The 27,398-nt window shown below is 57.1% G+C and overlaps 1 protein-coding gene across 3 annotated transcripts; it reads right to left on the reverse strand.

The window, feature by feature from the left end:
* Positions 1-17,492: 17,492 nt before the first annotated feature.
* Positions 17,493-25,448, reverse strand: NKX2-2 (NK2 homeobox 2). 3 transcript variants are annotated; one of them, XM_027704149.1, is made up of 3 exons: positions 25,226-25,448; positions 18,698-19,442; positions 17,493-18,301 (listed from the first exon to the last, which is right to left on the reverse strand). In XM_027704149.1, the coding sequence occupies exons 2-3, from the start codon at positions 18,951-18,953 to the stop codon at positions 17,742-17,744; spliced, it is 816 nt and encodes a 271-aa protein (XP_027559950.1). In that variant the 5' UTR covers positions 18,954-19,442; positions 25,226-25,448; the 3' UTR covers positions 17,493-17,741. The 3 variants fall into 3 exon arrangements, with proteins under 3 accessions (XP_027559950.1, XP_027559952.1, XP_027559951.1); XM_027704151.1 differs by having other exon boundaries at positions 25,161-25,234; XM_027704150.1 differs by lacking the exon at positions 25,226-25,448 and having other exon boundaries at positions 18,698-19,695.
* Between the last annotated feature and the right edge of the window lie 1,950 nt (positions 25,449-27,398).

Consider the following 27,398-nt stretch of genomic DNA (forward strand, 5'->3'; position numbering starts at 1 on the left):
GTGCAGATGTTATTTCAGAGCCCGGCTCGTGTCCCTGATAATAATGACATATTCGGGCTCATTTCCACACGTTAAGTTGTTCCCGCTATTTGAGCCCGTGCCTGCCGCGGCGAAGGTGTTGACCTCGGAGAGGCACAATTGACACGGAGATGGAGGCTGATTTTTGGCGGGGCGTTTTTTCAATAATCCAGTATAAATGCTAATTTATTTCCGCGGCGGCTTCCACCAAAAGCGACGGTTTCTCCCAAATAATCAGCGCCAGCCTCTCCTGGCGCTGTGATCAGTTCGCCTTGATTCGGCTCTTACCGATAATTTGCAGAGATTAAAAGGGTCTTGGAAACGGAGGCTTAAGGAATTGCTTTCTGAAGGCGCCGCGAGGCTGAAAAAGGAACCCGGGGTTTCCAGCCCGCTCTAAAATCATTTCCACGCAAAGCCCGGAATTAGGAGCCTGGAGTTTTCACTAAACGCAGGGAAGTTCGCAGGGAAGGGACGGGGGTTACCGCGGTGCCGGGGACAGCTCCGCTCCCGCCGCGGCGCCGGCCGGGCCTCCTGTGGGGCTGCCTCTCCCTTTCCAGGGGAATCCAGCGCCTCACAAGTAGCCGTGCACAGGAATTGTTGCTCCCGGGGTCGGTGCTTGCGGCAGGAATGCCCGGCAGGAGTGCCCGGCAGGAATGCCCGGCAGGAATTCCTGGCAAGAGTGCCCGGCCATGCCAGGAGATCTTGTTGCAGGTTTGGAGGGTCGCTCACACCAAGGCCAGGCTTAGGGGGATGTTGTTCTCCCCGCACCCAACACCTGCCCGGCCCTAGGGTTCCCTCCCCCCTGCCCCTCTTTGTGCCATGACAGTTATTACCAGGCAGCGCGTTCCCTCGTCCTGTAGTTTTTCCCTTTTGGGATAAAAGCCCCACAATAAATATATTGGTGTTCTCAAATCCTTCCCTGAAAGTCCTGCTTGCCAAATGGACTTTTATCCCTTGGGGTTCTTTCCCTGAAGAGCCCTTCTGGCCCTTTTCCCGGCACCCTCAGCAGGCAGGACGCGAGTGTTTCGTGTCAGGCTGAAATCACCCCCCAATCCCCTGGTTATTCATCCCACCACCTTGCAGAGCAAGGACACGTTCCTCTGGCTGGCTGTGCCTGCTCCCTCCTCCTGGCAGCCTGGGGCAGTGCCTCCCCCACCAGCAGGGTGGGTCTGGCCGTGCCCGGGAAGGTTTATCCCTGAAAGCTCAGGTACGTGGATGCTCCGTCTGGGCTCCTGCAGCCGAGGGAGGACAAGCCAGCTTTCCTCCTGCCTGCGGGAGGGGACGTTTTCAGCTGCTGAGATCCCAGAAAAATGTCTTGTGTCCTCGGATCCGGCTGGGAAAAGTCTCTGGCAAGAGAAGGGTGTGTGGATGGGAACGGGGCAGGCTCCGGCTGCTCCAGTGAAATGTCCCAGGCCTGCTTCTAGTTATTGATGCAACAGAAGATATTCCAGTGCTGCATGGGAGTCACTCCTAGCTGACTGGAAGGCAGTTTCTGCAAGGCCATCAGGCACTTCGGGCTGGCACCTCGTGCTGCTGGACCACTCCAACACCCCCAGAGCATCCGTGTGCTCGGCAGTCGGACACCGACCCCCCTGGGCCCTGCTGGTGCCCGGAAACCCCACACAGACGCCCTTTAAATCTGATTTCTGTACCCAGGGAGGCTGCAGTGAAGCATCTTGTGGCTCCTGGTTTGTGGGACAGCCTGGTGTGGGGGTGATCAGAGCCCCGAGTGCTGAATGGCCGGAGCTGGGAATGACAGGACCGAGTCAGCAGGAGCAGGTTACACTGGATTTGTGAAGGATGTGAACCCAAAGAAGATGAGTTCTGCTCTCAGACGGGCACAGGGTGGTGAGAGGTGTGCCCCAGGTTCCCTCCACAGAAACCCCCATTGCTGTAGCCACCTCCAATAGGATCCAAAGCAGCTGCACAGGGAAATCCCCCCTGGGCTGTGTGAGGCTGCAGCAGGATGAGCGGCCTCGCTGATGCCTTCCCAGCTTTGGGAATAGGCTGCTGCATCCCGAGGAGTGGTGCTGCATCCCGAGGCTCAGCTCCGTGGTGTGTGGTACCCTCACGAGTGTTAAACAAAACCGAGCCATTATTTTGGGGCTCTCACCTGCAGGAGTCAGCACTTCGGGGGGAAAACCCCTGGAAATGTCACGTTGCTGGAGTGCTGGAACACGCCATGCTTGGAAAAACAGCAGAGCCAGAAGGAAAGAGAAGTTTCCTACTTGAACAAAGCACCCAGGCAGATGTTTAAGAGGGGCTGGCCTCTTCCAGATGGTGTTAATAAAAGATTTCATCAGGTTAAAAAAGAGGAAACTTAAGTTAAGGACCTTCTCCTCCGTGCCGTGTGCTTTCTCCTCCTCAAGGCCGTCCTTTTTTTTCCCGCAGCCCGGGTTCCTGCTCCGGCTCATTGTTCCCTCGCCGTGCTGCTGTGCTGTGCAGGCTCTGACCCGGCGGTGTCACGGCTTTCCCCCGAGCTGTTTGTCACCATGGAGTTGTCTCTGCGAGGCGACGGTGGCATTTAAATCACACAAACCGCCCCCGGAAAGCGGCACTGCCCTCCCTGACTGGCAGAGCCGAGCGGGTGGCACCGGTCCCCGGGGGGACGCCTGGCAGGGTGGCTTTGCCCCTCTCTTTTTGCTCTTTTCCCCTGAAGATCCCCTGCAGGTGGCTGGGGAAGGGAGTGGAGCTGAGGGAGCCGGGTGTGGGAAGAGACACGGAAGCCTGTAAGTCCCCCCCCTTCTTATTTCCTTGCAGGAGCCTGCTCTGCTCTCCGGAGCCCTCGGGCTGGTCGGGGAGGGACTGGTGCCTGAGCCCCGGGGTTATTTGTTTTTAGGGCAGGAAGGGTGCCTGGGCTGTTCCCTGGTGCTGTGCAGGCTCAGGAGGGCAGGGTGGAGGTGTCCCAGGCAGAGCTGCCCCGGGCAGGGCTCCAGGTATGGGGGACACACTCCCCAGGGGCAAGGGGAGGGCTGAGAGTCTTCTCAGGGGCGTTTTGGGGGGTTTTGCGCTTGCCAAGAGGCAATCTTGGTGAGTTTTGATTTATTTTTACATTCCTGTTGCGTGTCTGATGCTGGGTTTGCCTCGGGTCTAACCCCCCCCCCGCCTGCCTTGATCCCTGGGGAAGCTGGTGACTCTCCGTGCTGCTGAGCTCCTTTTCCACCTCTGGGATGGAATTGCTGCCCGTGGGAGGTTGTGGGACAGCTTCAGGTCCGTGTGCCAAGCGTGGCCCTGTCCTCACACCCACCTCCTGCGGGGTGGGAGCTGTGGGAGAGGGGCTGGGGTCACTGATGGTCACTGCTGGGGTCGTGCTCGTTCCTTGGGCACCTCCAGGGGTGGGCACTCCACCACCTCCCCGGGCAGCCCCTGCCAGTGCCTGACCACCCCTTCCACGGAGAAATTCCTCCTCCTGCTGCCCAAGCTGCCCCTCCCCTGGCCCAGGGAATGCCCCCCACTCCCCGGGCTGGTGTGGAGGTCCTGGGGCTTGAATATTTATGGCACCTTCGCTGTGTTCATTCTAGCATTAAACTGCTAATTAATTATGACATTTGTGCTACTTCATTTTTCGCCGTGAGTCCGCAGAACCTGGCAGGCAGTTAATTAGCTCTCTCTATGCAAAGGATACCGAGGAAAAAAAATAATTGCTTGAGGAATCATCGCGGCGTTCTTTCAGAAAAGGTCTTACCTACGAGCTGGCTCAGAGCTTGCAGGATTTGCACTTTGAAAGATGCCTCTGTCAAAGGCCAATCCTTTGGAAGAGAGATTTGAAGGAAAAGGTTATCTCGGAGATGTGGCTCGGTGGGTGTTATTTAGTGGTTGTAAGTCCAAGGGAAATCAATTATCTAAACAACTCCCGTTCTGGAATGGATTTCTTTATTCTTCTCTAAATATGTACTCATCTTTGTGTGCCTATTGATGTGTGCAGCCAGCAAACCCGAGACCATGGCAGCAGCTCTGTCCTCCCTGGGCTTCTCTCAGCTCCTGCCTGGGGAGGGTGAGGGGCTTCCCCAGCCTTTTGTCTCTTTAAAAACACAATTTATGTTGAAAAAGGAGCTGCGGGGGGAACGGAAGCCCCCAGTTTTTCACACCCAGCTCCTCTTCCCAAACGTGTGTGGGTTCCAGGGACACACCAGCCTGTCAGACCCCTCGAGGGACTCGGTGGCATCGCTGAAAATGCTCCTGGGGTGGTGCTTGTGGTGCCTCCTGCCTGTGGGGTTGCTTGGCCTTCGGTTCTTGCTGCTTTTGGGGGGCATTTGCACCCCAAAAAAAACCAAACCCTCAGAGGTTTTGGCAGCACATCCACCTGGAGCAGGACCCCGGGGCAGCTGCTTCTCTGCTTTTCCCATCTTTGCTGCTGCTTGGACAAGATGATCTCTCAGATCCCTTCAAACCCAAGCCGTTCCATGATCCTATCACAGATTTCCCATCCCCACTGTGGCTCCAGGCACCGCTCTTCCCGTTTTCTGTCTCCTGTAACAAGGACAGGCCCATGACCACCGGGATGAGGAGCAGGTTTTTTATTTCAGGACGACAAAGGCGACGAGGAAAACGGAGTAAGGAAAATGGTATTTGTGCCTACAGGGATAAACAGGCATTTTCTTAACCAGATTGGAACCTCCGGCGGGTCTCTCGCCCTCCGCTCCCCCCCGCCAGAAACTTGTTTTATTAGCAGATAGTTCCATGTTGAGGTTGCCACAGGAGCATTACAGTAATGGAGTTGACATCTATATAATGGAGTTGACATTTTATTCAAAAGGGAAAAGAAAAAGCCTTAACAAACAGGGCTTCCCTACCCCCCCCCTTCCCTTTAGTTCTGTGTTTCGCTGTCATTGATCGCGTCGAGCCACAAACTTGGAGCAGCCGCCCGTGCTGGCGATTTAATAAAATTTCATACAACAGGAGGTGCTTCAGGGATGCTGGCGGGATAATCAGCCTGCTGCAAACTTGAACTCTGCTGAGAAATCAAGGCAATGGCTTTGTTCGGCAGCGAATCGCAGCGATTTGAATCGGTTCTTGCCGCGGTGACTGTCACATGCCGCGCTCCAGCTCGGGTTCAATGCCTTCAGCCAGGAGGCTGGGACAGGTTGGCATCAGATTGGGCTGGGTTGGGAAGGAAATCTTTCCCCTGCCAGGTTCATTAGAGCAGGTTTAGGACAGGAGAGACAAACGAGCCCGTCTGGGCCTGTGAAGGTGAAAGGAGGTGCCAGAGCAAGATGCCAACTGGGCTGTGGGGGAAAAAAAAAAAGATGGGAAATGGAAGCACCAAAGCATCCTCAGTCTATAAGGCATCCATAGCCATTCCTCACTGTGGGAAATGAGCCTTTGGGGGGTTGCAGCTCTGGTTTGGGTGAGCAGGCAATGGGAATGACCTGCAGGTCTCCTCTCTGTTGGCGCTGTCCTGCCTGTCGGGTGTTCTGGGCACAGCAAAAGGATCACTCAGGAAAAACACGAGCTCTCTCCCAAAATGCTTTTTGGAAAGTAATATCTTTTTAATTAACTGAAGCTAAAAGTCCCTTGGTGGGCCTGCTCTTCCCTCTGGTCTGTGATTTAAGTCACACATCTCTCCGTTTCCCTCCCAATCACTCGGTTGCCGCAGCCCGTTGACATTTGTGTTTCTGATGTAATAATCAAATGCTAAAACACAGAGATTACATTTGGATCAACACATTTGGTTCTTAAACCCCGAAAGTAATTATCTTTTCTCATCTACAACGAATGGAAATATTATTCCATTAACCATTAAGCAGCTCTGTTGCCTGAACACCGGCCGGTGGCACCGCTGGGGATCCCACCTGCTGCCTCCAGAGACTTTTCCCACAGCTTTCTGGGGAGCTGTGGGTGATCCTGGCTTGGGAACTGATGGTCTGGATGGACATCTGCTTGAAATGATGGTGAATCCCTTTGGTTCCACCTGGGAAAGGGCCTGGAAGGAAAACACCTTGCTGGAGCCTGAACTGGCGGGTGCTGTCTGGCTTTCAGGGCTCTGGGTTCTCCACGTGCATCCCTGTGGAGCAGGGCTGGGATCGAGGCCCTGGAATTGTGTGAGGGAATCATGTGAGTCGACAGAGAAGTCAATAAGGGTGCGTGCCTGAAGTGCAACTTAAGCTCACGGCTGAAAACACTTTGAAAAGCACCGGCCACAATTAAGCACTTAATCAGGAGAGAGCCGCAATTTCCCGAGGCTCCCGAGGACAGAAGTCACAAAGTACAGATCCAGAGATAGGAAGGAAAATGTCTCTCTGGCAATTAAGACCCGCGCTGCTCAGGGGCTGGAGATGGTGTCGTTGAGTGACTTTTTGTTGCGGGGTTGATACACTGAATTATCACCAACGTTGAGCCGTTGTGCCTAAACTGCCACTCGAGGAGTGAAACTGCCCCTCCCGTGCAATCCTTGCTCTGTGAGCCGGCTCCTGCTTTCCCTTCCTTAAAATAACAGCGCAAATTGTCTCCTTCTCCTCCCCCCCCAGGAAATGAGGCGCTGGCCGAAGGACCCCTACAAGCATTCCAGGGATGAGAGGCCGGAAAGATGCAACACCCGCCCCGGAGAGGAGATGCAAAGGCCCCCGAGGAAGCTGCTGGTCCCATAGGACGTACTGGGGCACCTGCCCTGCTGGTTTTTTGGGGCTGGTTCCTCCTCTGTGCTTCCCCCCCGCGGGTGGATGTGGGTGGGGGTGGCTCGATGCTCTCCCCGCTCCAGCTTTTCCCTCCGGGGGGAACTGTTGTGTGGCGGCACCGCCACAGCCCCAGCTCTGTGTGTGTGTGTGTCTCTGCCCTCACCCTCTGCAACCCCAGCCTGTCCCCAGCAGTGCTCGGGGCTGTGCCTGCTGCTCTCCTCACTCGCTGCACAATTGATTTCAGACGGCGTCGTCGAGGTTCCTCGTCGATATCTTACTTTTTATTAAAACTGTGACTTGTCAGAACTCCTTGTTGCTCCTCCAGATGCCAATAAACACGGAGCCAGCGTGGCTCATCTTCCTCAGAGAACCCGATTCAGCGTCTCCTGTGGAGTCAATGTGAGTCTTTCCACTGTTTCCAGTGGGTGTCAAGCCCAGCTCTTGTTTAGGCTGAGATGGCAGGCGCTGCCTCTGAGTGGGCTTTGAGTGCTGTACACGGAGCACAAGGGGATCCTCGTTCATCTCAAGTCCCCCCAAGAGCTCTCTCAGCAGCGGTGGCAAAGCCATCCCAAATAAATTCAGATGAAACCCTCGTATTTCATTTTGGGTTTGAAGGGGCGCAGACAAAACCTGGATTACTGTGACTGCAATTGTCTCTGAGAGCCCTGTGGTTTCCGTGCAGGCAGTTTAGGAGGTGGAGAAGGCTGGAGTGGTGTGTATGGTTTCTTAAAGGCTGACAATATTGATAAACTTCGGGGGCAAACCGGGTAGCTGAAATATTTTTAGTTCCTCCAGCGTGGTGTTGGTTCCCAAAGGTCCCCAGAGCAGCACTAACACAGCCCAGTGGAGCAGCTAAGGGTGGCTTTTATCCTCTGCTGACTAACACGCTGCAGCCAGATGGAATGGAATAAATCTCTTCTTACACACAACCAAGCCAAAACAAATATTGTGCAATGATTAAGTGGCAACCCAAACAGAAGCAGGCGTCCTGTGGGCTGAAACAGGAAATCTTGGGTTACAAAACTCAAGATATGTGAATTTAATTTGATTATATATTTGATGGCTATCTGGAGTGGCCCATGAATAATTGATGAAAACTGGAAAAGCTGCTGTTTGCCTTTAAAATCAAGCTGAAGGAAGTAGGAGCTGAGTGTTTAGGAGCATAATCACTGTTTGCATGGGTCACATGAGAGGTCCCCCCTGTCCCTGGTGGTGACCAGCAGTGGGAGCTGATGGAAGGGCAAATGTGGAACTCTCCCTGTCTGGCTGCATTAGTGATTTAGCATCAATTAAGCGAGGAGGAGGAACAGCAAAGTTCTTCAGCTCCTCTGGGGCTGAGCTGGAGCAGGAACCCCCTGAAACCCGTTTTCTGCCTTTACCTGGTGCAGAGTGGGAGCAGAGCCTGACACTGGGACTAAAACTTAAGGTTGGAAAAGACCCCCCAGGATCACCAAGTCCAGCTCCTCGTGCTCTGCAGCTCCAAGTGTCTCTCCAGAAGATGCAAAGACCTGAACTTTGCTGGTGGTGCCACTGGAACCCGGGTCCTTCCCACTTCATCCAAACTGGCAGAGGTAGAAATGAAACAGCAGCCCGAGGATCTCAGTCAGAAACCAAACAAATGGACTAGATGTGGGAAAACAGCCTGACCTTGTTCACTGCTTTGCTCCAGCCAAAGAAGGACAGAGGTTAGCAGTGATTACTCTTGGGTTCCTATTTGGATGCTTCCACAACGGCATGACAGCCAAACGGAAAGTCTGGGCTAATTTAGGGTGGTTTTATGAGAGTGGCAAAAAAATTATTGTGTGTTAGGCCAGATGGCTTAAAACAGGCCACTGAGCTGATTTATTCCTTCACAGATGCTGGGGTAGCCAGGAAAAAAAAAATCCAAAATATTTTCGAAGTTTTCCAAGAGCAAAAGGGTTCTTTAATGAGGTTAACTGGTGTCTCTGGGCTCTGGTGGGGTTGATGAACTGGAGGTTGGACCATACATACCGGTGTAGAAGCAGCTGGATGTTCACAGGCGTTTTCCCAGAGCTGATGTGCCACTGCCATAACACTTTTCTCCATCAAATCCCCTCTGAAAATTCATGCTTGCACTGAAGACACCACTACCACGGTGTTGTGACCGTGTGGACCAGCTGGCAGTCACTGATTTGGCACCAGTGTTGGTCCCCCAGTGAGTTTGGGCAGCCCAAATTTTGACCAGGTTCCTGTCAGACGGGAGCACACAGCACTGGGGCTGCTGTTTAATCATCAGGTTTTTATCATTTACAGGTTGCAAACACAGAAGCACTTGGTTCAAGATGAAGGGAGAAGAGGAAAAAATTATCCTGAATGTCCTGGGCTGAAATAAGGCAAAATTACTTTCAATATTACCATTTCTCTGTCTTTTTAGATCCATTCTGTAATCCATCTGTCTTCACTGATTTATTTTCCCCAGGACTTTGTATCAGAAGGGGTTTGTAGTTCCTGTATTTGGGCAGTGCCCAGCACAGGATGCCCCAGGAGGGGATTGGGTACAGAAGGAGTGATCAATTCCTCCTTCTCTTCTCCTCCCCTCCTCACCCCCATCAGCTCAATTTGCTCTGTGTTGGCTCTGCCTTGAGTTTTATTTTTGCCTCATTCAGAAACACTTCCCTTAAGAGAACCAAGACACAGAAAGCTGGGGATGTTTCCATTGCCTTTTCCCCCCATAATATGGAGTTTTAAGTGGCCTCACTCGAGAGGGACCAATCAAGTCTCTGCCTGAGAACCTCAGCCAACAGCTGCCACCCCAAGTCACCACTAATGACAACACTGAATCCTCCTTTGTCGTGGGTTTTCATCCAGCTGTTCCCCAACTCCGAGAGGGACCATCAAAGGCGGGTTCTGCGTTTATCCATCACTTACAAAGCCACGAGCCAGTTTTTCTTTTGCCCTTCAAAGCCTTTGTCCCTGGAAATCGGTGGCGAGGGCTGCACGAGCTGGAATCCATCCTGGCTGCAGTGCTGCTGTGGCAGGGGATGGATGAGGTGCCTGGCACTGCCAGCACCCCTGCCCTGCCTTTCCTCATGTGTGTGTAAATCCCTGGATCTCTCCCACATATGAGCACACACGGATCCAGCTGTCAGTGCTCGGGATGGATGGGGTCAAGGATCCCTGAGGGTGGCAATGGATGCACCCATCACCCCCTCAGCTGCCTGGGGGGGCTGAGGATGCAGTTTTGTGGGAGATGCTGGAGGGGTGTGTGGTGTGCTGGGGTGGTGTCTCCTCGGGCTGGGCTGCTCTGAGCTCACCAGAGATTCCCTTCCCTTTGTCGCAGTTCGAGACCCTCAAAAATTCGATTTCCAAGTTCGAGCCCCCCTCCCACAATTTGCTTCAGTGTGAGAGGGTTGTCAGACTCACCCGTCAGCGTGGTGGCCACGGGTCTGGTGAGCAGCCACTGCCTCTGTCCACCTGGGAGAAAGGCAGTGTGGGAATTCCAACTCCCCCTGGATACACGTGGTGAGTGCTGAGCTCTGCGGGCACCTCGGCAAAGGTGACACTTCATTTCACCCCCGGGGGCAGGAGCCACTTTTTTAGGACAAAATGAGTCTCCTGGGATCACCCCATGAGCTGTGCCTTACGCCTGGCTCAGTTCTCAGGGCCACTGTGGGATTTTGAGGATATACCCGGGGAAGGAACCTCGAGGGTTGCTCCTCTGAAAGCACATGTTTGGGGCTGGTTCCTGCCGTGTTCTCTGAATTAATCACGTTCCTGCTCCTCTGTAGGCTGTGGAAGGAAAGCTGCAGCACAGGCTGGACTTCCTGAACCACTGGATTGTGGAAGTGTAAAGGGGAGGAGGAGGAGGAATAAGCAAACCACGCGTGACACGAGCTGCTTCCTGCAGCAGGGAGCCCCCCCTGCCCCAACCCCACAGCTCTGCCCAGAGGGGGCTGCCCCAAACAGGGCTGGGAACTTGCTTTACCCTGGGAGATGTGGTGCCAAGCCCTCCCCTGTGTTGTGGCAGAGGACAGAGACTGGGCTGATAGGAGAATATGAAGGATTTAAGGCCATTTTTATAAAAAATATATTGAGGTTGAATCACCTGGTCTGATCTTGGGTAAAGAACTGTGTGTGGTTTTATCTTTTTCAGGAGTCAGTGACTTTCAAGCTTTCGTGGGACAACTTTGACTGAAGAGGGGGGGGAAATAATGTCTGAGTAAGAAAACAGCTGGGAAGCTTCATGACTGGGGAAGACCTGCAGGGATTTGTTTTTAGAATCCTGAACAACTGGAGATGAACTCTTTTCCTTCAGACACCCCTTTCCTGCAACACATCTGTGACACATCCCACGGGCTGGGGGGAGAGAACTGCTCCATCCCTGCACATCAGAAGACACAATCACTTTTTAAAACTGGTTTGTTTGTTTGTTTTTTTCCCTGAAATAGTTGAAATAGTTGAGCCTGTTCAGCCGGAGCCAGGCTGAGGCAGTGACAGCGTGATTTGACACAATTTATTCCGAGCAAGCTTTGCTCGCAGTTTTTATCTCACGGATAACTTTCTCCCTGAAATGGTGCTAAATCCCATGAAAAGCAGCAGATCCCTGTGCAGGATCAAGGGACTCTGTTTGTTTAAGTGAATCTGTAACAGTTCCAGGCAGGTTTGTCTGAGCTCTTGGGTTTTTACAGCAGACCTTGGATGTTTTCTGTTGAGAGCGTGGACGTGATTCCTCGTGGTTAAATCCCAAATACATAAGTGGAACAAGGGACCATCACACACCCCCCACTCCAGCTGCTCAAACCTTTGTATGGACCAATAAAACATGTTAAGACAGAGTCTGATTTTTGTGGTTGGTGGGACTTGTGGAGCCTGTGGGAGGGAAGGATGCTGCACCCAAACCATAACCCCCTCTGAAGGCTTAAATCCTCTTTTTTAAATTGGTTTTCCAACTAAATGCTTGTCCTCTGCACCTGGAGCATCCCAGGTGCTCTGAGCCTGGGGAGGGGCAGGGGGTGGGGGCAACCTGTGCCAGCCATGGGAGGGAGGGAGGGAGGGAAGGGCTGCTGCCTCAGAGGGCTGTGGGGGAGCTGAAGATGGGGGGGTCTCTCCTGTGAACCCCCCTGGGCCGGCTGGGGTGGGCAGCACAAAGAATCCTTTGTGCCACCGGATGGTCTTTGAGGTCCCTTCCAACCTAAACCATTCCATGTATCATTAATTAATGGCACCGTGCAAAATGCAGTAAATTTACCAGCACTGGATGGTGAATGAAAGTCATATTGATTACTGAATTAAATGCAAAATTCAGTGGGGCGTCACTTGGTGAGAGATAAGCACAAAGCCTGTGAGGAAAACCAGATCTTTCTGGGGCTGGAAATGGTTTCTTTTTTTTTTTTTTCCCTGGGGAAGAACTGGGGATCCCCGTTCTGGGATCCAAAACTGCGTTTGGAAGGTGCTCGCCGTGCTGCACGCAGAGAACAGCAGTTCTCCAGCTGGGTCCCACGGGCTGTTCTGACACAAAATGTGAGTACTGACGTTCTTTTAAAGCTTGTTTTGGGCAACAAGGCAACCACAGAGGGAGGAAAAGCTCGGCTGAGCATTGCTGTGGCTCTGGTGTGGGGGGGATCTGCCAAGGGTACAGCCAGAGGCGACCTTTGGCCTTTCCCAAAGCACTCTGGAGATGGAGCATTCCAAAAAAAGGGCCGTGCTGAGGCACCTACCTGTCGTGCTCAGGTGTCTCGTTCCCTCTGACCACGGGGGCTGTCGGTGTCCCCCTCATGCCACCAGCAGCAGGGAGGCAGCTGCCACTGTCCCCAGCTGCCAGCACTGCCTTTGGGAGGGGGTGGGAGGAGACGGAGCGCTGGGAGGAAGCAGCGGACGCGCTGCCTCATCACCTCCGGCTCTCTGAAGTTCAATGCCATCCTCTGGCCGGTTTGTTTGTCCTTCTGGTGTGGCCGATCCTGGTAACGGTGTGAAAGAGGTGACCGCTCATCCCCAAACCCCGCCAGGGGCAGGAGGAAAAGGACAAAAACCTTGCCCACGAGATGGGTTCTGAGGGGCTGGGGGGGCTGCTGGGGGGCAGGAGGGGTGGCAGTGCCACCAGCGCGGGCAGCAGAAATCCCTGTCCGGCGGTGCCGTGCCCCACACGAGGCTTGGGGGACAGATATCTCCGCGCCGTGAGCTCCGGGTCGTGTTTCAAAGCGGCGCCTCGGGCCCCGTCGGTGCGGGGCTAAAGCCGCTCCTCCCGCAGCGGGGTGAGGCGGGGGCTGCCCGCCGCCCCCCCCGGCCCGTCCCTCCCCTCCGTGTCACCGGGCGGGTGCGAGGGTCCCCCTTCCCCGCGGGGGGAGCCGGGGGATGGAGCGGGATGATTCCCGACGGCGCGTCCCTTATCCAGCAGCGCCGCCGCGCGGCAATCCCGGTGGGATGGGGGGCGACGCCGGGGGCCTGTGCCCACCGCCCACCGCCTCGGCTCCCCCGGGGTGCCCCCCCCTCCTTCGCCGGTCCCCGGGGGGGGCGCGGAGGGGCAGCGGAGCCTCCGCCCCGTCCTCCGCCGGGCTGCGCGGGGCTTTGCTGCCTCCCCGCGGGCACCGGGGGGGATGGAAAACCCGGCCCTCCGTCGCAGGGAGAAAAAAAAAAAAAAAAAAAACCGCAGCCCTCCCTTCAAAGCGAGAAACCCCTCGAGCGGCGCCTTTTCGGGGAGAGCGGGGCGGGGATTGGGGGTTGATGTTCGCGGGGATAACGCGGGGGAGCAACGCGGATAACCCCGAAACACGGCCCGGGGGTCGCGTCTCCGCCGCTCCAGCCCCGTCGCGGGGGCGGTCCCCCCGTCCGTCCCCCCCCCCACAGCCCGCAGCCCTTTTCACCCTCCCTCCCCCCCGGCTCCTTAATAAACACCGCCGAGAATTGCCCTCATACTCGGTAAATATTGGCTTAGCTTCCCATTGACCGGCTCCTTGAGCGGCCCCGAAAAACCCACACCGGTCCGCGGCTAAGCCCAACAGTCAATAGGTGACGAGAGGAAGTTATTGCCGGGCTTAAGGGGCTTCCCGCCCATCCCCGGGGCTGTCGGGGCGCCCCGGAGTTCCGGCCCTGCACGGGGCGGCGGGAGGAGAAAACCGGGAAAACCGGGGAGGGGGGGATAAAAAAGGAAAGGCGGCGGGGCCTGGAGCCCGGGCTGGGCTGAGCTTCTCCCCGGCCGCCCGTGCCCCAAATCGCCAGCCCGAACCGACGGGCGGCCCCGGGGGAGGTGAAGGGCCCACCGGGGGTCAGGGGGTTCGGGGGGGGGGTCGGGGGGGGGCCGACGGACGGACCCCCCAGGTGAAGGCTCATCCCTGCGCTGCGGGGCCCCCCCCTCTGCCCGGGGCGCGGGAAACGTCGAGGGTGGCGGAGCTGGGGGGGATCTTCCTCCCTTTTTTTCTTTTTTGCCCCCTATTTTCCCTTTTGCCCCGTTATCTTCCCTTTTATCTTCTTCTTCTTTCTTCTTCTTTTTTAAAAATTTTATAATTTCTTTTTTCTTCCTTCTTTTTTTCCCTTTTTGAATGTTCTCTTATTTTTCCTTTTAATTTTCGTTTTCCTCTTTTCTTTTCTCTTCATTTTTTCCCTTCTTCTCTTTTTCGTTATTCCTTTTTTTCTCTCTTTTTCTTTTTTCCGTTTTCCTTTTTTCTCCTTCCTTTTCCTTTTTCTTCTTTCTCTTTCCTTTTTCTTCTTTCTCTTTCCTTTTTTCTTCTATTTTTCCTCTTTTCTTTTTCCTTTTTCTTTTTTTTCCTTCTCCCCCTTGTTTTTCTTTATTTTATTTTATTTTTCCCTCCTTTTTTTCCCCCTTCCTTTTTATTTTTTTTTCCCTCCTTTCAGGTAATTTTTCCCTTTTAATTTTCCTTTTTTTTTTTTTCCCCTTTATTCCCCTCTTTTTTTCCTTTTTAATTTCACCCTCCCTCTCTCTTTTCCTCTCTCCCTCCCTCCCTCCCTCTCTCCCTCCCTGGGCCGGCCCGCCTTGCACAACCAGGAGCTCGGACAAGAAAGGGCCGTTTCTCCGGGGGGCAGCGGGACGTGCCAGCCGGTACGGCCGGGCCGCGCAGGGAGGCGGCAGCTGCAGCCCGGCCCTCCCTCAATGCCGCCTTGTTCTGCCCCGGCCTCCGCGCAGCAGCGCGGCCGCGCAGCGCAGCTCCGCCGGCTCCCGCGGGGGGATGCGCCCGGTATCGGGGGAAGAAGGCGGGGGGGGGGGGCCGGGCTAATTTCCTGTGAAATGAGAGAGAAACTTGTCAGCGGGGACCGGGAGAAGAGGAGAGTCTCTGTTGGCCTTCAAAGAGAGGAGAGAGGGAGGGAAGAGAGCGGGATTCTTTCTCCTTGCGCCCCCCCCCTTTCTTCTTCTTCTTTTTTTTTTTTTTTTTCCAGAATAGATATAGCACGAATTTTTAATTCGCCTCCCTTTCACAGACAACAATGCTGGGTTTGAAAGCTGGGCACAATTTGGGTTTTGTGAGGGGTCCCCGGCCCAGCTGGCCATATGGGATACAACATGTAGAACATGCCGAACAATGAGCGCGAGTGACAGCCCGAACAAAACGCGGAGGACACTGCTCCCTGACTCCGCGCTCCGCATCAATGCCGTGCCCCCAAAACAGGCGTGGGGGGGAAGGCGAAGGGAGGGAAGGCACAGGGAGGGCGTCCCCCCCCCCCCCCCCCCCGCACTGTCTCTCCCGTTTTTCCCCGGCTCCTTTGGCTCCTTTGGCTCCGGCTCGTTAATATGCACGCCTCTAACATGCTCACCTCCCTGCCTCCCCCATTGTGCTGCTCTCTGAAGTCTACTGTATATTGTGCAAAGATAGACTGGCCCGGCAGCATGGGAGATATAAGGCCACGGAGGTTAGGGCCACACAACTGGTTTGATAGACTCGGCAGAGCCCGAGGGGAAAGGGAAGGGGAAAAAAAAAAAAAAAGAAAAAAAAAAGAAGAAAAGTGGGGGGAAAAAGAAAGAAAGAAAAAAAAAGAATGGGGAAAAAATATTAAAAATGAAAAAAATATAAGGGAGAAACAAAATGTGACGCTTTTCCTTCTCTCCGCTCCCGGCTCGCCCGCTGGGCTCGGAGAAGGGAAAACCGGCACTTGTCCTTGTGTGTCCCCCGCGGGTCCGGGAGCCCGGCGGAGCCTCCCCCGGGCCGGGGAGCGGCTGCCCCGGGGAAGGGCCGCGGCTGCTCCGCCGGTGCGCGGAGCCTCGGTGGGCTGGGGGGACGGGAGGCGGGAGAAGGAGGAACGAGAAAAGAGGGGGAGGAAAAAAAAAAAAAAAAAACAAAAAATGAGGAAAAGGACAAAAACCCGAGCGCAGCGCGGAGGCTGCGGGGGGGATCCGCGGCCGGCGGAGGCTGCGCCGGGGCAGAGAGGGCACGGCGGGGCCGGGGGGGTTGGATGGCCGGGATGTTGCAGGATCGGGAGTGCTGCGAGGCCGGGATGCTGCGGGCCGGGATTGGGCAGGACCGGGGATGCTGCGGGCCGGGATTGGGCAGGACCGGGATGCTGCGGGCCGGTACCGATCGCCTCTTCGGCGTTGAACTGCCCCGTCCTGGCCGGGCTCAGCCCCGCGGGACTCCGGACAAAAGCTTGTTTGGTTTTGTTTTCGCTTTTTTAAAAGCGTCTTTACCAGCCCAAAAGCCGCCGGGGAGGGCGGGGGAAGCCAATGCTCTGCCCCAACCCGCTCCGAGCCGGGGCTGCGCCTGCCCGGTCCCGGTCCCAGTTACATCCCGGCCGAGCTGCCCAGCCCCGCCTCACCTCTCTCCTCTCTCCCCTCCTCCGTTTTTTTTGGGGGGTGTTCTCCCGTTGTTAACCCTTTCCCCCGCCCTGCCTGGGCCGCCGGCGAATCCCCGAGGGATGACCCCAAAGTTTCCGCGCTCCTTCCCGCCCGCAGGGCCCTCAGCCCGGGGAAGGGTCGCCGAGTGATGCTGGTACCCAAACCTCAGCAGCATCGGGGGCGGCACTGGCGCGTAGAAAGGCACAATCACGGATAGAAAATGTGAAAATAGAAATTCTTCCCACTCCCATTTTTTTTCGCCAGCGGGGCTAAAGCCGACTGACCCCCCAAAAAAGCCGCTCTCCCCAGAAAAAAAAAAAAAAAGAAAAAGAAAAAAAGAGAGAGAGAAGTTGGGCTGGTGGAGGGGTCTGCGTGGGGCCCTGCTCGGCCGTGTCTCCCGTGGGGGCCCGGCTGGCCCCAAGCAGGGCTGAGCCGGGCGATGCAGGGAGGAGGCGGCGGCCGCAACGAGAATTCGAACAAAACCGTTCCGTCGTTGTTATCGTTTCCTTCTCTATCATTTTTTTATCTTGAAACACGGCTTTTTAAAAAAAAAAAAATAATTCCAATCCGTATTAAATCGCGGAGAGCCCGGGCTGCCGCACAACGAGTCGCTCTCCCGGCGCGGAGGGTTCCGCCGTCCGCGGGGCTTTTTCCTCTGCTCGGGAATAGTTGAGACAAGCCCCAAAACGGGAGAAAGCGAACCGACCGCCCCGGCTGCGGCTCACGGCAGCGACAATCACAACGAGGGGTGGAAAAACGGCCCCGTTAGTAGTTGTCGGGGCCGCAAATCGCGCTCGGAGGGGAGCGATGAATCTCCCCCGTTCCGGGGCGCCCCGCTCGGCGGCCGCACCCCCGTTCCTCACAAAATCACAGGAGCAGCGGGGGGGTTTTATTCTTTATTTTTTTTTAATTTTTTTTTTTTTTTAATTCTGACGATCTCCCACCCCCACTTCCTCTTTTATTTTAGTTGTAGGTAGACAGGACCACTCTGAATGGCGCAAAAAATTTCTGTAAACAATGACGCACAAAAAACACCTCCCCTCCCTTCCCCCCCGCCTCCCCCCCGAAATGAAACCGAGCCCCCCCCAAAAAAAATGGAGGGGAAAAGAAACGGCAGAGGGAAAAAAACCATAATAATAATAATAATAGCAATAATAATAATAATAGCAATAATAATAATAATAATAGCGTTTCCCTCTCCATTCCTTCCCCCGCAGTTTCGATTTTATTTTTTGGAGCATCAGTCTGTCTCCTCCTCTCTCTCTCTCTCTTTATTATTTTTGTTTTCTCCTCCTTTTTTTTTTTTTTTTTGGGTGTGTGTGTGCGTGTGGGGGAAGCGTGTGCGGGTGTGCGCGCTCCCCGGGCAGCCTTCACCAAGTCCATTGCTGAGCCTGTACCAAATGGTGTGCTGTGGGGTACTGGGGGTTGCTGGTCGCGCTGTACTGGGCGTTGTATTGCATATGCTGTAGAGACTGGGCGCTATAGGCGGAGAAGGGGATTCCCGTCTGGAAAGTCGCGGCTGCCAAGTCCTGAGCTTTGAGCGTGTGGCAGGGCTTGCCGTCCCTGACTAAGACCGGCACGGCCACCCGCCGCGGGGAGGGAAGAGGAGTCACTTCCATACCTTTCTCGGCCCGGGCCCGCTTCATCTTGTAGCGATGGTTCTGGAACCAGATCTTCACCTGGGTGGGGGTGAGGCGGATCAGGCTGGCCAGGTGCTCCCGCTCGGGCGCCGACAGGTACCGCTGCTGCCGGAACCGCCGCTCCAGCTCGTAGGTCTGCGCCTTGGAGAAGAGCACCCTCCTCTTCCTCTTCTTCCCCGCGTCCCCGCCGCCCGCCGCTTCCTTCTCGTTGTCGGGCGACTCGTCGGCCGACGGCTCCGGTGACTTGGCCGAGGGGTCCTGGCCGCCGCCGCCGGCCGCCAGCCCGTGCACTGCGGACAGTCAGCGCCCGGTCAGCGGGGAAGGGGTCGGGGGGAGTCCTTCCGCCGCCCCCCGCATCCCTCCGCCACTTCCCGCATCCCTCCCGCCGCACCCCGCATCTCTCCCGGCCGGGGCGGGGATGGAGGCGCCGGCCGGGGCTCGCCCAGCCGCGGAGAGAGGCAAGTCCCCCCCCCCATCCATCCTTCGTCGTCCCCCGACACCCGCCCCGCCGCCGGGGGCAGCTGGAAGCGGCGCTGCCCCGTCCGTGCGGGGGGACATGGAGGAACCGGCCGGGGCGAGGGCCAACCCCCCATCCATCCCGCATCCACCCCGCATCCACCCCCCGCCACTCCTCAGGGCTCCCCACGGCCCCCGGTACCCCGCGGCCCCGTCCCCCCGGCACTCACGGGAGTACTGGATGCCCTCGGCGCTCGCCAGCCAGCGCGTGTAGGGATTATCGCTGTTATCATAGAAAGGGCTCTTCAAAGGCAGCGTCGGAACAGTGTCCAAGGGGGTTTGTCCCAAAACTCCCGCTTTCCTGGGCGGCTCGGGCGCCTCGCTCTCCTCCTCGCCGCCCTCCGCCGAGCCGTCCTCATCGTTGGTGTCGGGGAGGTCCAAAATGTCCTTCACCGAGAAGCCCGTCTTTGTGTTGGTCAGAGACATGTTCCGGCCGAATTTCGGCTGGGAAAGTTGGAGCCGCAGCTCGGCCGAGCCGCCGTGTCACGGGTGGGCACGCACACGGGGAGCGGCGGCAACGACAGCGCGCAGGGACACGGGGAGGGGGGGCCCGGCACGCGTGGAGGTGGGAAAAAAAAATAGAATAATATAGATTTATAGAAAAATAAGCGCGGGGGGTCGTGCGAGAGAAGCAGCCGCAGCGACGGGTCTCTGCGGTGATGGTTGTTCTGCCACGGGGGAAAATTCCGAGAGCGGGAGCAGCAGCTGGCTTCGGGAATAGTTTGTAACTCCAGGGGGAAAGGGGGAAGAGACGCCAAAAAAAAAAAAAAAAAAAGAAAGGAAAAAAAAAAAGAAAAAAAAAAAGGATCACTTCTGGATCTTGTTCAGCCGCGCCGAACCCGCGCCTGCCGTTAGAAAATCCCGAGCCATTGCTGGAGCGAGGAGTCCATATAAGGCTGGTCCCCACACATGAACCTGCCGAGAGGAGGGAGAAAAAAAACCTACATTAAACCCAGGAAAGGTTGGCCACGTGTGGGCGGGTCTTGGAAGTCAAGTGGATGAAGACAGTGTTTGCAGATGTGAAATTGCGGGTTTTGGGCGAGCTCCGAGCTTCCACCATTGGTGATGAGTGGTATAACGTGTCAGTTAATTACCGGCGTGGGGAGGGCCCTTCGCGCGGGTGTGTGCGCGTGTGGCAGCGGGAGGGAGGGAGGGAAGGAGGGGGCGACTTCCCTTCTTTTTTTTTTTTTTTTTTTTTTTTTTTTTAAGGACAGTATTTACATACAAAGAGCTTCGCACCAGCCCGACGCTCCGCGCACTCCAAAGTGTGCGTTTTCCACCCATGTTTTTCCTCCGAGCGAGGGAAAAAAAAAAGGAAAAAATAATTCCGCGGGGGGGGTGCCGGAGGATGTTCCCGCACGTTCCCCCCCTCGGCGCATCCTGCGCGACCCGCGCCCCCGCGGGCAGCGTTTTCCGCGCGGGGACGCGCTCCCGGGGCCCCGCGCGGGACCGAGGCGGCTCAGATGGCAAAAGCCCAACTTATCTAACCCGCCTAGGTCAATATTTTGGTTGGGGCTTAGGGATGAGCGCTGGAAATTAAACAGCGAGTAATTGATTCTAGTTTGCTCCGAAATTAACCGAACTGGCAAAACGCGATCGTCAGGCGCGACCCGCCGAGATCCGGGAGGTGATTATTGGGGGAGTGTGTGTGTGTGTGTGTTTATTTGAAGAGGTCTCATTGATTTTGCCACCTTCTTCCAGGGGAATAAATCCAGCCCGTTCGGATAATTCGATGGGCTGGAGCCCGATGGACTCTCATACACGACTGAATTATTTTTTTTTCTTTTCTGTATTTTTTTCCTTTCTTTTTCAGGACCTCGGGAAGGAAGGAGGGGGGGCAAAGAAGGGGTTCCTTCCCCAAAGGAAGGCCGGCCCCCCAGGTGTCACGCACACACTCTCCCCGCACTCGGCTCCGGCCCTCGGAGCCCCGCAGCATCCCCGGCGGGTCGCGGCGGAGGGGCCGTGGGGGCTCCCCCTGCCCGGCGCGGGGTCCAGGATCCCTCCTGCCCCCTCCCACAACTTCTATCTGTCTGCCCCCAACTTTTATTTTCGTTTTCTTCCTTCTCTCCTTTCCTGCACCCGCCGAGGAGCCTTGGCCGTGTGCACCCTCGCCGGGCACGGCCCGGACTGCCTTCCTTTTCCCCGTCTCCTTCCTTCCACTTCCATCCCTTTCCCTTTCCTTTTCTCTTTCTCTTTCCCTTTTCCTTTTCCTTTTTCCTTTCCTTTTCCCCATCCCTGTCCCTTCCCCGAACGCCCCGGGACGGGCCTGTGCGCGGGGATGACGGAGACGTGCGGGGTGGGCGCGGGGGGGTGGGTGGAATTTCTGCAATCTGAGAATTTCCCCTCATTTCTGGGAAAGAAAAGTTGCCCGAGCCTCTCTTCCGGGGGGGGGAAGGAGCCGTAACGCCGCCGGCCGCGGTGGGAAGACGGTCTCTCGGCCATTCTCCCCTGCGCCCATCAATGGATTCGCACCTTCCCCTCCTCTCCCTCGCCGCTCCCCCCCCATCTTTCCTCCCCCAGCCCCCAGCCTGCCTCCCATAAAGTATGTGATGTGGCTGACAATGCCCAGGGATTTTCCCCCCCTCTCTTTTTTTTTTTTTTTTTTTTTTTAAGCGAGCCCCTGCGCGCATCCTGGGTGGTCGGCCCCGCGCAAACACAAATACAACCCGACGGCTAAGCTGGGGACAATGTCCGCAATGTAGACAAATGTCCGGCTCCTGTTGGAACCCTTTGTCTCGGCGCAGTTTTTGCATTTATTTCAGTGGCGAAATAATACGTGATTGACGCCCTCTTTCAGCGCGCCCTAACTGTTGGGAATAAATCTGAGGTTGTTCCTAGTTGTCATGGTATTCAACCGCACTCAATGGCTATCTCTTCATCCATTGCGGAGTCCTCCTCGATATCGAGGGAACCCCTTCGGGCGAGCCATCCCCCCCCCCACCCGCCCCGCTTCCTTCCCCTTCCCCTCGCACCGGGCAAATACAGCGAACTCCCAGCAAATCTTGGGGTTACCCATGGGTTTATTCGGGCCCCCGGAGCGGGGAGGGCGGCTCGATTGGGATAGGATGGGGTTTAATCCCACCGAGAGGAAAAAAGAGCAGGGATAGCAGCGACAATCGCGATAGCGGCGGGACGGAGAACCCCGACAGGAGCCAAGCGCGGGCCAGGCTTTAAATAATGATGATAATATTAATAACGATAACAGCGATTAAAAACTCCCCATCCGAACCCGAACGGGCGCTGGCAGAGGGTCCCGCAGAGCCCGAGGGCGGCGGGAGCGGGAGATGCCCACGGGAGGAGAGGTCGGACACAGCCCCGGGGGTCACGGTCCGTCCCCCCCATCCCCATCTCCGCGCACCGACAGAGAGTCCCGGGGCACCGTGACGTCACCGGCGGGGGGGCTGACGTAAGAGCCCTTTGACGTCAGGGGAGGGTCGCAGCCCCCGCGACCCCCCGCACCCACAGCCTCGCCGCGTGGGGGGGGAAAACCCCACGGCGGCCCGGCGGCTGTCGCGATAGAGCCGGGGGGGAGTGTCGCCCACCACCCTTCGTGCCTTCCCCCCCCTCGGTCACCCCGCGCGTGGGGGGGACGCTCCAGCGCCGGGCAGAGCGGTGGCAGGGCAGGGGTGGCTCGGGGAGGTCCGGGGGTGCCCTCCCGACCCTGTCCCGAGGGGGTCACCCCGGCCGGGCCGGTGGCACCAGCCCGCGGGAGCCCGGGATGAGCGGCGGCTCTCGGGGGGACGAGCGGCTCTGCCCACGGGGGATGTTCCCCTGCCTGCGCTCCCGGGTCGCCCCAACACCCGCCGCGTGGGGAGAGGCCTCCCCGCCCCACGGACGGCGCGCGTGGGGTCAGCGGCGTTAACGCTTGTTTTTGTGCTTTTTAAGAGAGGGGGGGAAGCGACCCCCGGCGCGGAGGCGAGAGGGACAGAGGCCTCCCGGGCCGCTCCCCGTGCCCAGGACACGCGTGGGCTCGGCCCCCGCGGACCCGCAGGGTCTCGCCACGCCACGGGCGGCCCGCGGGTTGTGGTTTTTTAAGCGGTTTCGCCGCGTTTCTCCTCCCGGCCGCGGCCTGAGGGTCCCGCTCCTTGCGCGGCGCCGGGGCTCCCCCTCTGCTTTTAGCCACCGGCGCCCCAACTCCATTTCCTTCCCCGCCGACCGACATCCTACACATGTATATTATATATAATACAACATAATATGCAGAATTGTAAAATATAAAAATATATAATCTATATACGAATGAGGGAAAGGGTGTTTGGCGGGAGCCTGCCGCTCTCCCTGCCCTCCCTGCCCGCACCGACCCTGCACCGCAGCTCCGGTAGCAGCCGAGAAGTGGATCAATTTATTGTTTGATGAGCCCAAAGGTGCGAGATATTGTTTTTCCTTCCCCTCCAGCCCGCAAACAAACAAACCGAGCGGGGCTTGCACCTTGCCGCTCGGCCCGGATTAGCGGAGCCCACACAAAGCCTTTGTTAGGGGACAGGTTGATTTTATCTCTTAGCATGAGATCCACTTGGAATGAATAGGGAAAGGGAAGAGCAGCCCATGTCCTGATAATTGTTCTGAGGAGCTTCACCTCGGGAGCACCCCTGTAAGTAACACCCTCTTTGTTTTAAAATGCGGCGGGGGAAAGGAGAGACGCGACATTAGAGGGGACAGCTTTTCTTGGCGACAAAAAAAAAAAAACAAAATAAAAATTAAAAAAGCAGAGTAAAACGATTGCTGGGCAATAACACACACCCCCCGCCCCCGAGAGCTCCTCTCGGAGGGGTTTAAATCGCGTTTTCCAGCGCTGAAGCGGAGATGCTGCTGCTCGGCCGCGGCCCCGGCTCGGAGGGGACCGGCCACGCCAGGCCGTGGGAAAGACGGCGGGCACGGAGCCCACGCCACGCGAATGCCTTCCACACCGGCAGCCCGGCCGGGGACGGAGGGAGCGCAAAACAATCGTAATTCCCAAAATCAAAGGGGAACCAAAGCCCCCTGAATCCTCCGGCGCTTTCAGGAACTTAATTGCAACGGAGTTTCTGCGGGGTGAAATTCCCGTCTCTTTTCCTGGCTGGAAAAATGGCATTAACAAAGGCGTTAAGGATGTTTTTGGGGGAAAGGGGGAAAAAAAAAAGGGAAAAAGAGAGGGAAAAAGGGTGGAAGATCCCCCTGCACGCAGAAAGGGAGCAGCATCAGCCTTCCCTATGGAAGCTGCAGGGAAAGTCCCCGCCGCCCCCCAAAATCCCGGCGCTGGCCAGCCTTTCTCCAGCAGACAATTAATTCTTCTCCAGGACATAGGAATCTAAATGAGCTTCCCTATTCTCACGATTACTCTATCTCCTTCCCCCCGAAGCTTCAAAGGCGGAGAAATCCTTCCAATTCACCGATATTCCTTATAAATCTGTAGATCTGGATCTGCCCCGCAGCCAACCTCCCGAGGTGGCGAATTGTCATAGAAATTGGGATTTCCCCCCCCCTCTCCCTGGGGGCCGGCGGGGTTATGGCAGAGCCGGAGGGCACATGTTAGGGCTTTGATAAATGCACTTTAATGAGATTTTGGAAATTATTGCCCACAGTGATGGAGGCAGTGGGGTACGGCCGTGCGGGCGGGCACAAAGCCGGGAGCCCGTAGCCCCCGACCCACATATTTGTCTTATTTAATTCCCCTTCTCCGTCCCGGGGGAAGCTGTAAGCCCGGCCCGGGGCTTCCTTCCCCTTCTAGTCTATTATAAACCGGTTTATTTGCCGGACAAACGGGGGTCCCCCCCTCAGAAGCCCCCCGGCTCTGTCCGCCCCCGTCTCTAATGATTAAACGTGTCTCAACGAGATTAAGCTTTGTCAGAAATGGGGTTTTTCTCCTCGGGAAGGAAATCCCGACCCGTTCGCCCGCGGGCGACGGGAGCGCGGGGGGGATTTACTCTCTTATCTGGATTCTCTTCCCGCATCCGCAAGCCCCGCACGGAGGGCTCGGCGCCCAGGTAGCGGTGGGTGCGTGTCGCGAGTGGGGGGGGCGGCCGAGGAAGACTCCGGTGCCCGCACGCCTGGCGCGGCGTGGGGGGGTGTCGGGGTCCGGGTGTCAGGGTCCACCCTCGGGGTCTCGACTCAGACGGTCGGGGCCGAGTCAGGAGGACACGCGTGGCGCGGGCAGAGAAGGGAAGGGGTGAAGAAGGAGGGGGCAGCACCGGGGCCGGGTCCATTCCCGGTCATTCCCGGTCCTCTGGCGTACTCTGCCGTCGCAGCCGAGAAGTGTCCCGCCGCCGGGGCGCGGGGGGGGGGTAGCGCCCCGGGCTCCCCCTCCCCGCGCTGCCCCCCGGCCCCTCGCCCACCCGTGGCCGTGGCCGTGTCAGAGTCGCGCCGTCGGGGCCGGGGGACGCGCCCCCAGAGCGCTCGGCATCACCTTCTACCTGCTCTGCCGGTGCCCCCCGCAAAGCCCCTTCCCACCTGCTGCTCCCGATCCTCCGGTGACCCCTCTTCCCCCGGGGCTCACCTGGCCGGGGTCTCCAGGCTGGGGGTCCTCCCTCTTCCTCCCGGGGCTCACCTGGCCGGGGGGGTCCCTACGCCGCGGGGTGCCGCCGTTCCCACCCGAGGTTCACCTGGCCGGGGGTCCCCAAAGGGTGGTTTTCCCCCCGCTCCGCTCTCGGGTCTTACCTGGGCAGGGGTCCCTACGCGGGAGGGTGTCCCCGTCGCCCCCCGCTCCCCCCCCCGAGGCTCACCTGGGTGGGGGTCCCGAGGCGGCGGGGGGGTCCCTAGGCGGGGGGGTTCCGGCGGCGGCCCCCCGCCTCCCGCATTGTCTCCGTCGTGTGCCGGGGCCGCTCCTTCTCCCTCCGGCCTCACATCCCCCGCGCTGTTTGCTCCCCTCCCCGGCGGCTGGCGCGGGGCGGAACACCGGCCATATGCTCCGCGGCCATAAATTGGGAATAAGCGCAAACACGCCGGTTCCTGGGTGGCTCTTTTAAGGCTGAGCCGGCCCCTCTCTCTCTCCCCCCGGGGGGCAGAGCCCTCCCCCCGACCCCCCTTCCCCAAAGGAGCCGCTGTCTGCGGCGCGGGGGCTCCGGGCCCCCCCCCCCGGGCTGCCCCTCGCCCACCGCCCCGCTCCTTCGCACCCCCCGCCCGGGCCGGCGCGGCCGCTCCGCAGCCCCGCTCGCCCTGCGCGAATCGCTCGGTAGCCAAGGCGCTGTAAGCCCAAACAGCCAGATGTGGCACGTTATTTATGTGTGAAAGCTCGTTTACATTAGATATGCTGATCCGAGCGCTGATAGCGGGGGTTTGCGGGAGATTAGAGCTGCGCCGCCGGAGCCGGCTCCAGCTGCAGCCCCCCTCCCCTGTCCCTCCTTGGTCCTTTTTGGTTTTTAACGTCATTTTTTATTTTATTTTTTTTCTTAAGGAAGACGAAGAAAAGGTGTTGGAGCAGGGGACGAAGAGTGGTGCTGTCTTTCCCTGAAGCCAGGGATGAAGAGTGGTCATAGACTCCTAGAATATCCTGACTGGGAAGGGACTCCCGAGGATCGTCAAGTCCATCTCCTGTCTCTGCATAGGACAGCCCCCAAAATCACCCCCTGTGCCTCAGGGCATTGTCCAAACACCTCCTGAGCGCGGTGCTGTGGCCACTTCCCGGCACTACCTGGTCGCAAGAGACTCTTGCCAGAGGTACGACCCCACTGTCATTACAGGGTACAGAGAGGTTCCAGCTGGCCAGAAGGGCCTCCTGGGCATCCCAGCCTGGTAGCCCCTCTCCCTCCCTTTGTGGAGCCCTTTCCCTTGTCTCTCCAGGCTGATACATAAACTCTCATTGAAGGGGCATCGCTGGTGCCAAGGGGAAGATGACAGGGGCCCTTCTCCATCCCACCTCACCCGGACCTTCTGCACCACCTGCCCTGTTTCTGGAAAGACCTTGGGCTCCTCTGTGAAAGTCCCAGGGCCCGGGACAGATATCTCCTAGTGCAATACCCCGGTCACAGGCAGCTCGAGCAGAGCTGCCCGCAGATAAAGTGATTGATCCTCACACCAATCAATAAAGATCTTGTTCCGAGCAATTAATAACTTCACCAAGCTTGTTTTGTTTGGATAAGGAAGTGCCCAGATTGCTGAACGAGGCGGTGAAACTGTGGGAATAAATAATCCCGTTGCCCACGTCAAAACACAAATTAAACAGTTTGTATTTACATACGTGTTTGTTTATGTAAATAACCTTTACTTACATGTCTGCGAGGTCTGTGCTCTCACAACCAGAAATCCAGGGTGCCTGTCCAGGATGTCTCGCTCCATCCCCAGTTCCTGTTTTATTAATAAACCCATTTTTATCGGTTATTTATTTTTTGAGGAGGTTTTGGCACACGTGTGCCACCATCCCCTGGAGCTGCTGAAAAGAAAACCCCACCAGGCCAGGGAGTGAGGAAAGCAGATGATGCGGCCTTGGCTCAAGCAGGCTTGGGAATTGAGTGCCAAACTATCCTGAGTGGAATCTCTTGGAGGCGTTGGTGTGCAAGGTGGGCATTCTGGACCCCAGTTTGAGGAGGTTGGGATGGGGTCCCCATCATTACAGGGTGGTTATTTCCAAGTATCTGCAGCCACAGCCTCGATCTCCCTCATACAGAGTCTGCTGGCACCTCTTTGTGCCTCAGGCTCGGGAGGGGACTGGGAGCTCTGGGCTTGGAATGCTCAGGTGGGACAAAACAAACCAGAGGTTCCCTGGCTGAAGGGACGTATTTCCACTTTTCATACGCAGCCCTTTCACTAAAGTGAAGGAATTCAGAGTGACCAGGAGGACCTTCTGCCCTGGAGAGGAGGAGAGCTCAGGAGGGTGGCACTGGGACATGTCAGGGTTTGGGAAGGGCAGGAGCTGTGAAGTCTGGACTGAGCGGTTCCCTGTTCCAGCCTGGTTTCCAG

This window comes from Neopelma chrysocephalum, unplaced genomic scaffold (assembly GCF_003984885.1).
Source record: "Neopelma chrysocephalum unplaced genomic scaffold, ASM398488v2 Primary Assembly neopelma1_257, whole genome shotgun sequence".
Lineage (NCBI taxonomy): Eukaryota > Metazoa > Chordata > Aves > Passeriformes > Pipridae > Neopelma > Neopelma chrysocephalum.

Bases quoted from the DNA above. Each gene is read 5' to 3' on its own strand.
- NKX2-2 (XM_027704149.1), bottom strand. From the start codon at position 18,953: ATGTCTCTGACCAACACAAAGACGGGCTTCTCGGTGAAGGACATTTTG. The intron at 18,302-18,697 runs GTGAGTGCCGGG...GACTGTCCGCAG, and splicing joins CGAGGGCATCCAGTACTCCC to TGCACGGGCTGGCGGCCGGC.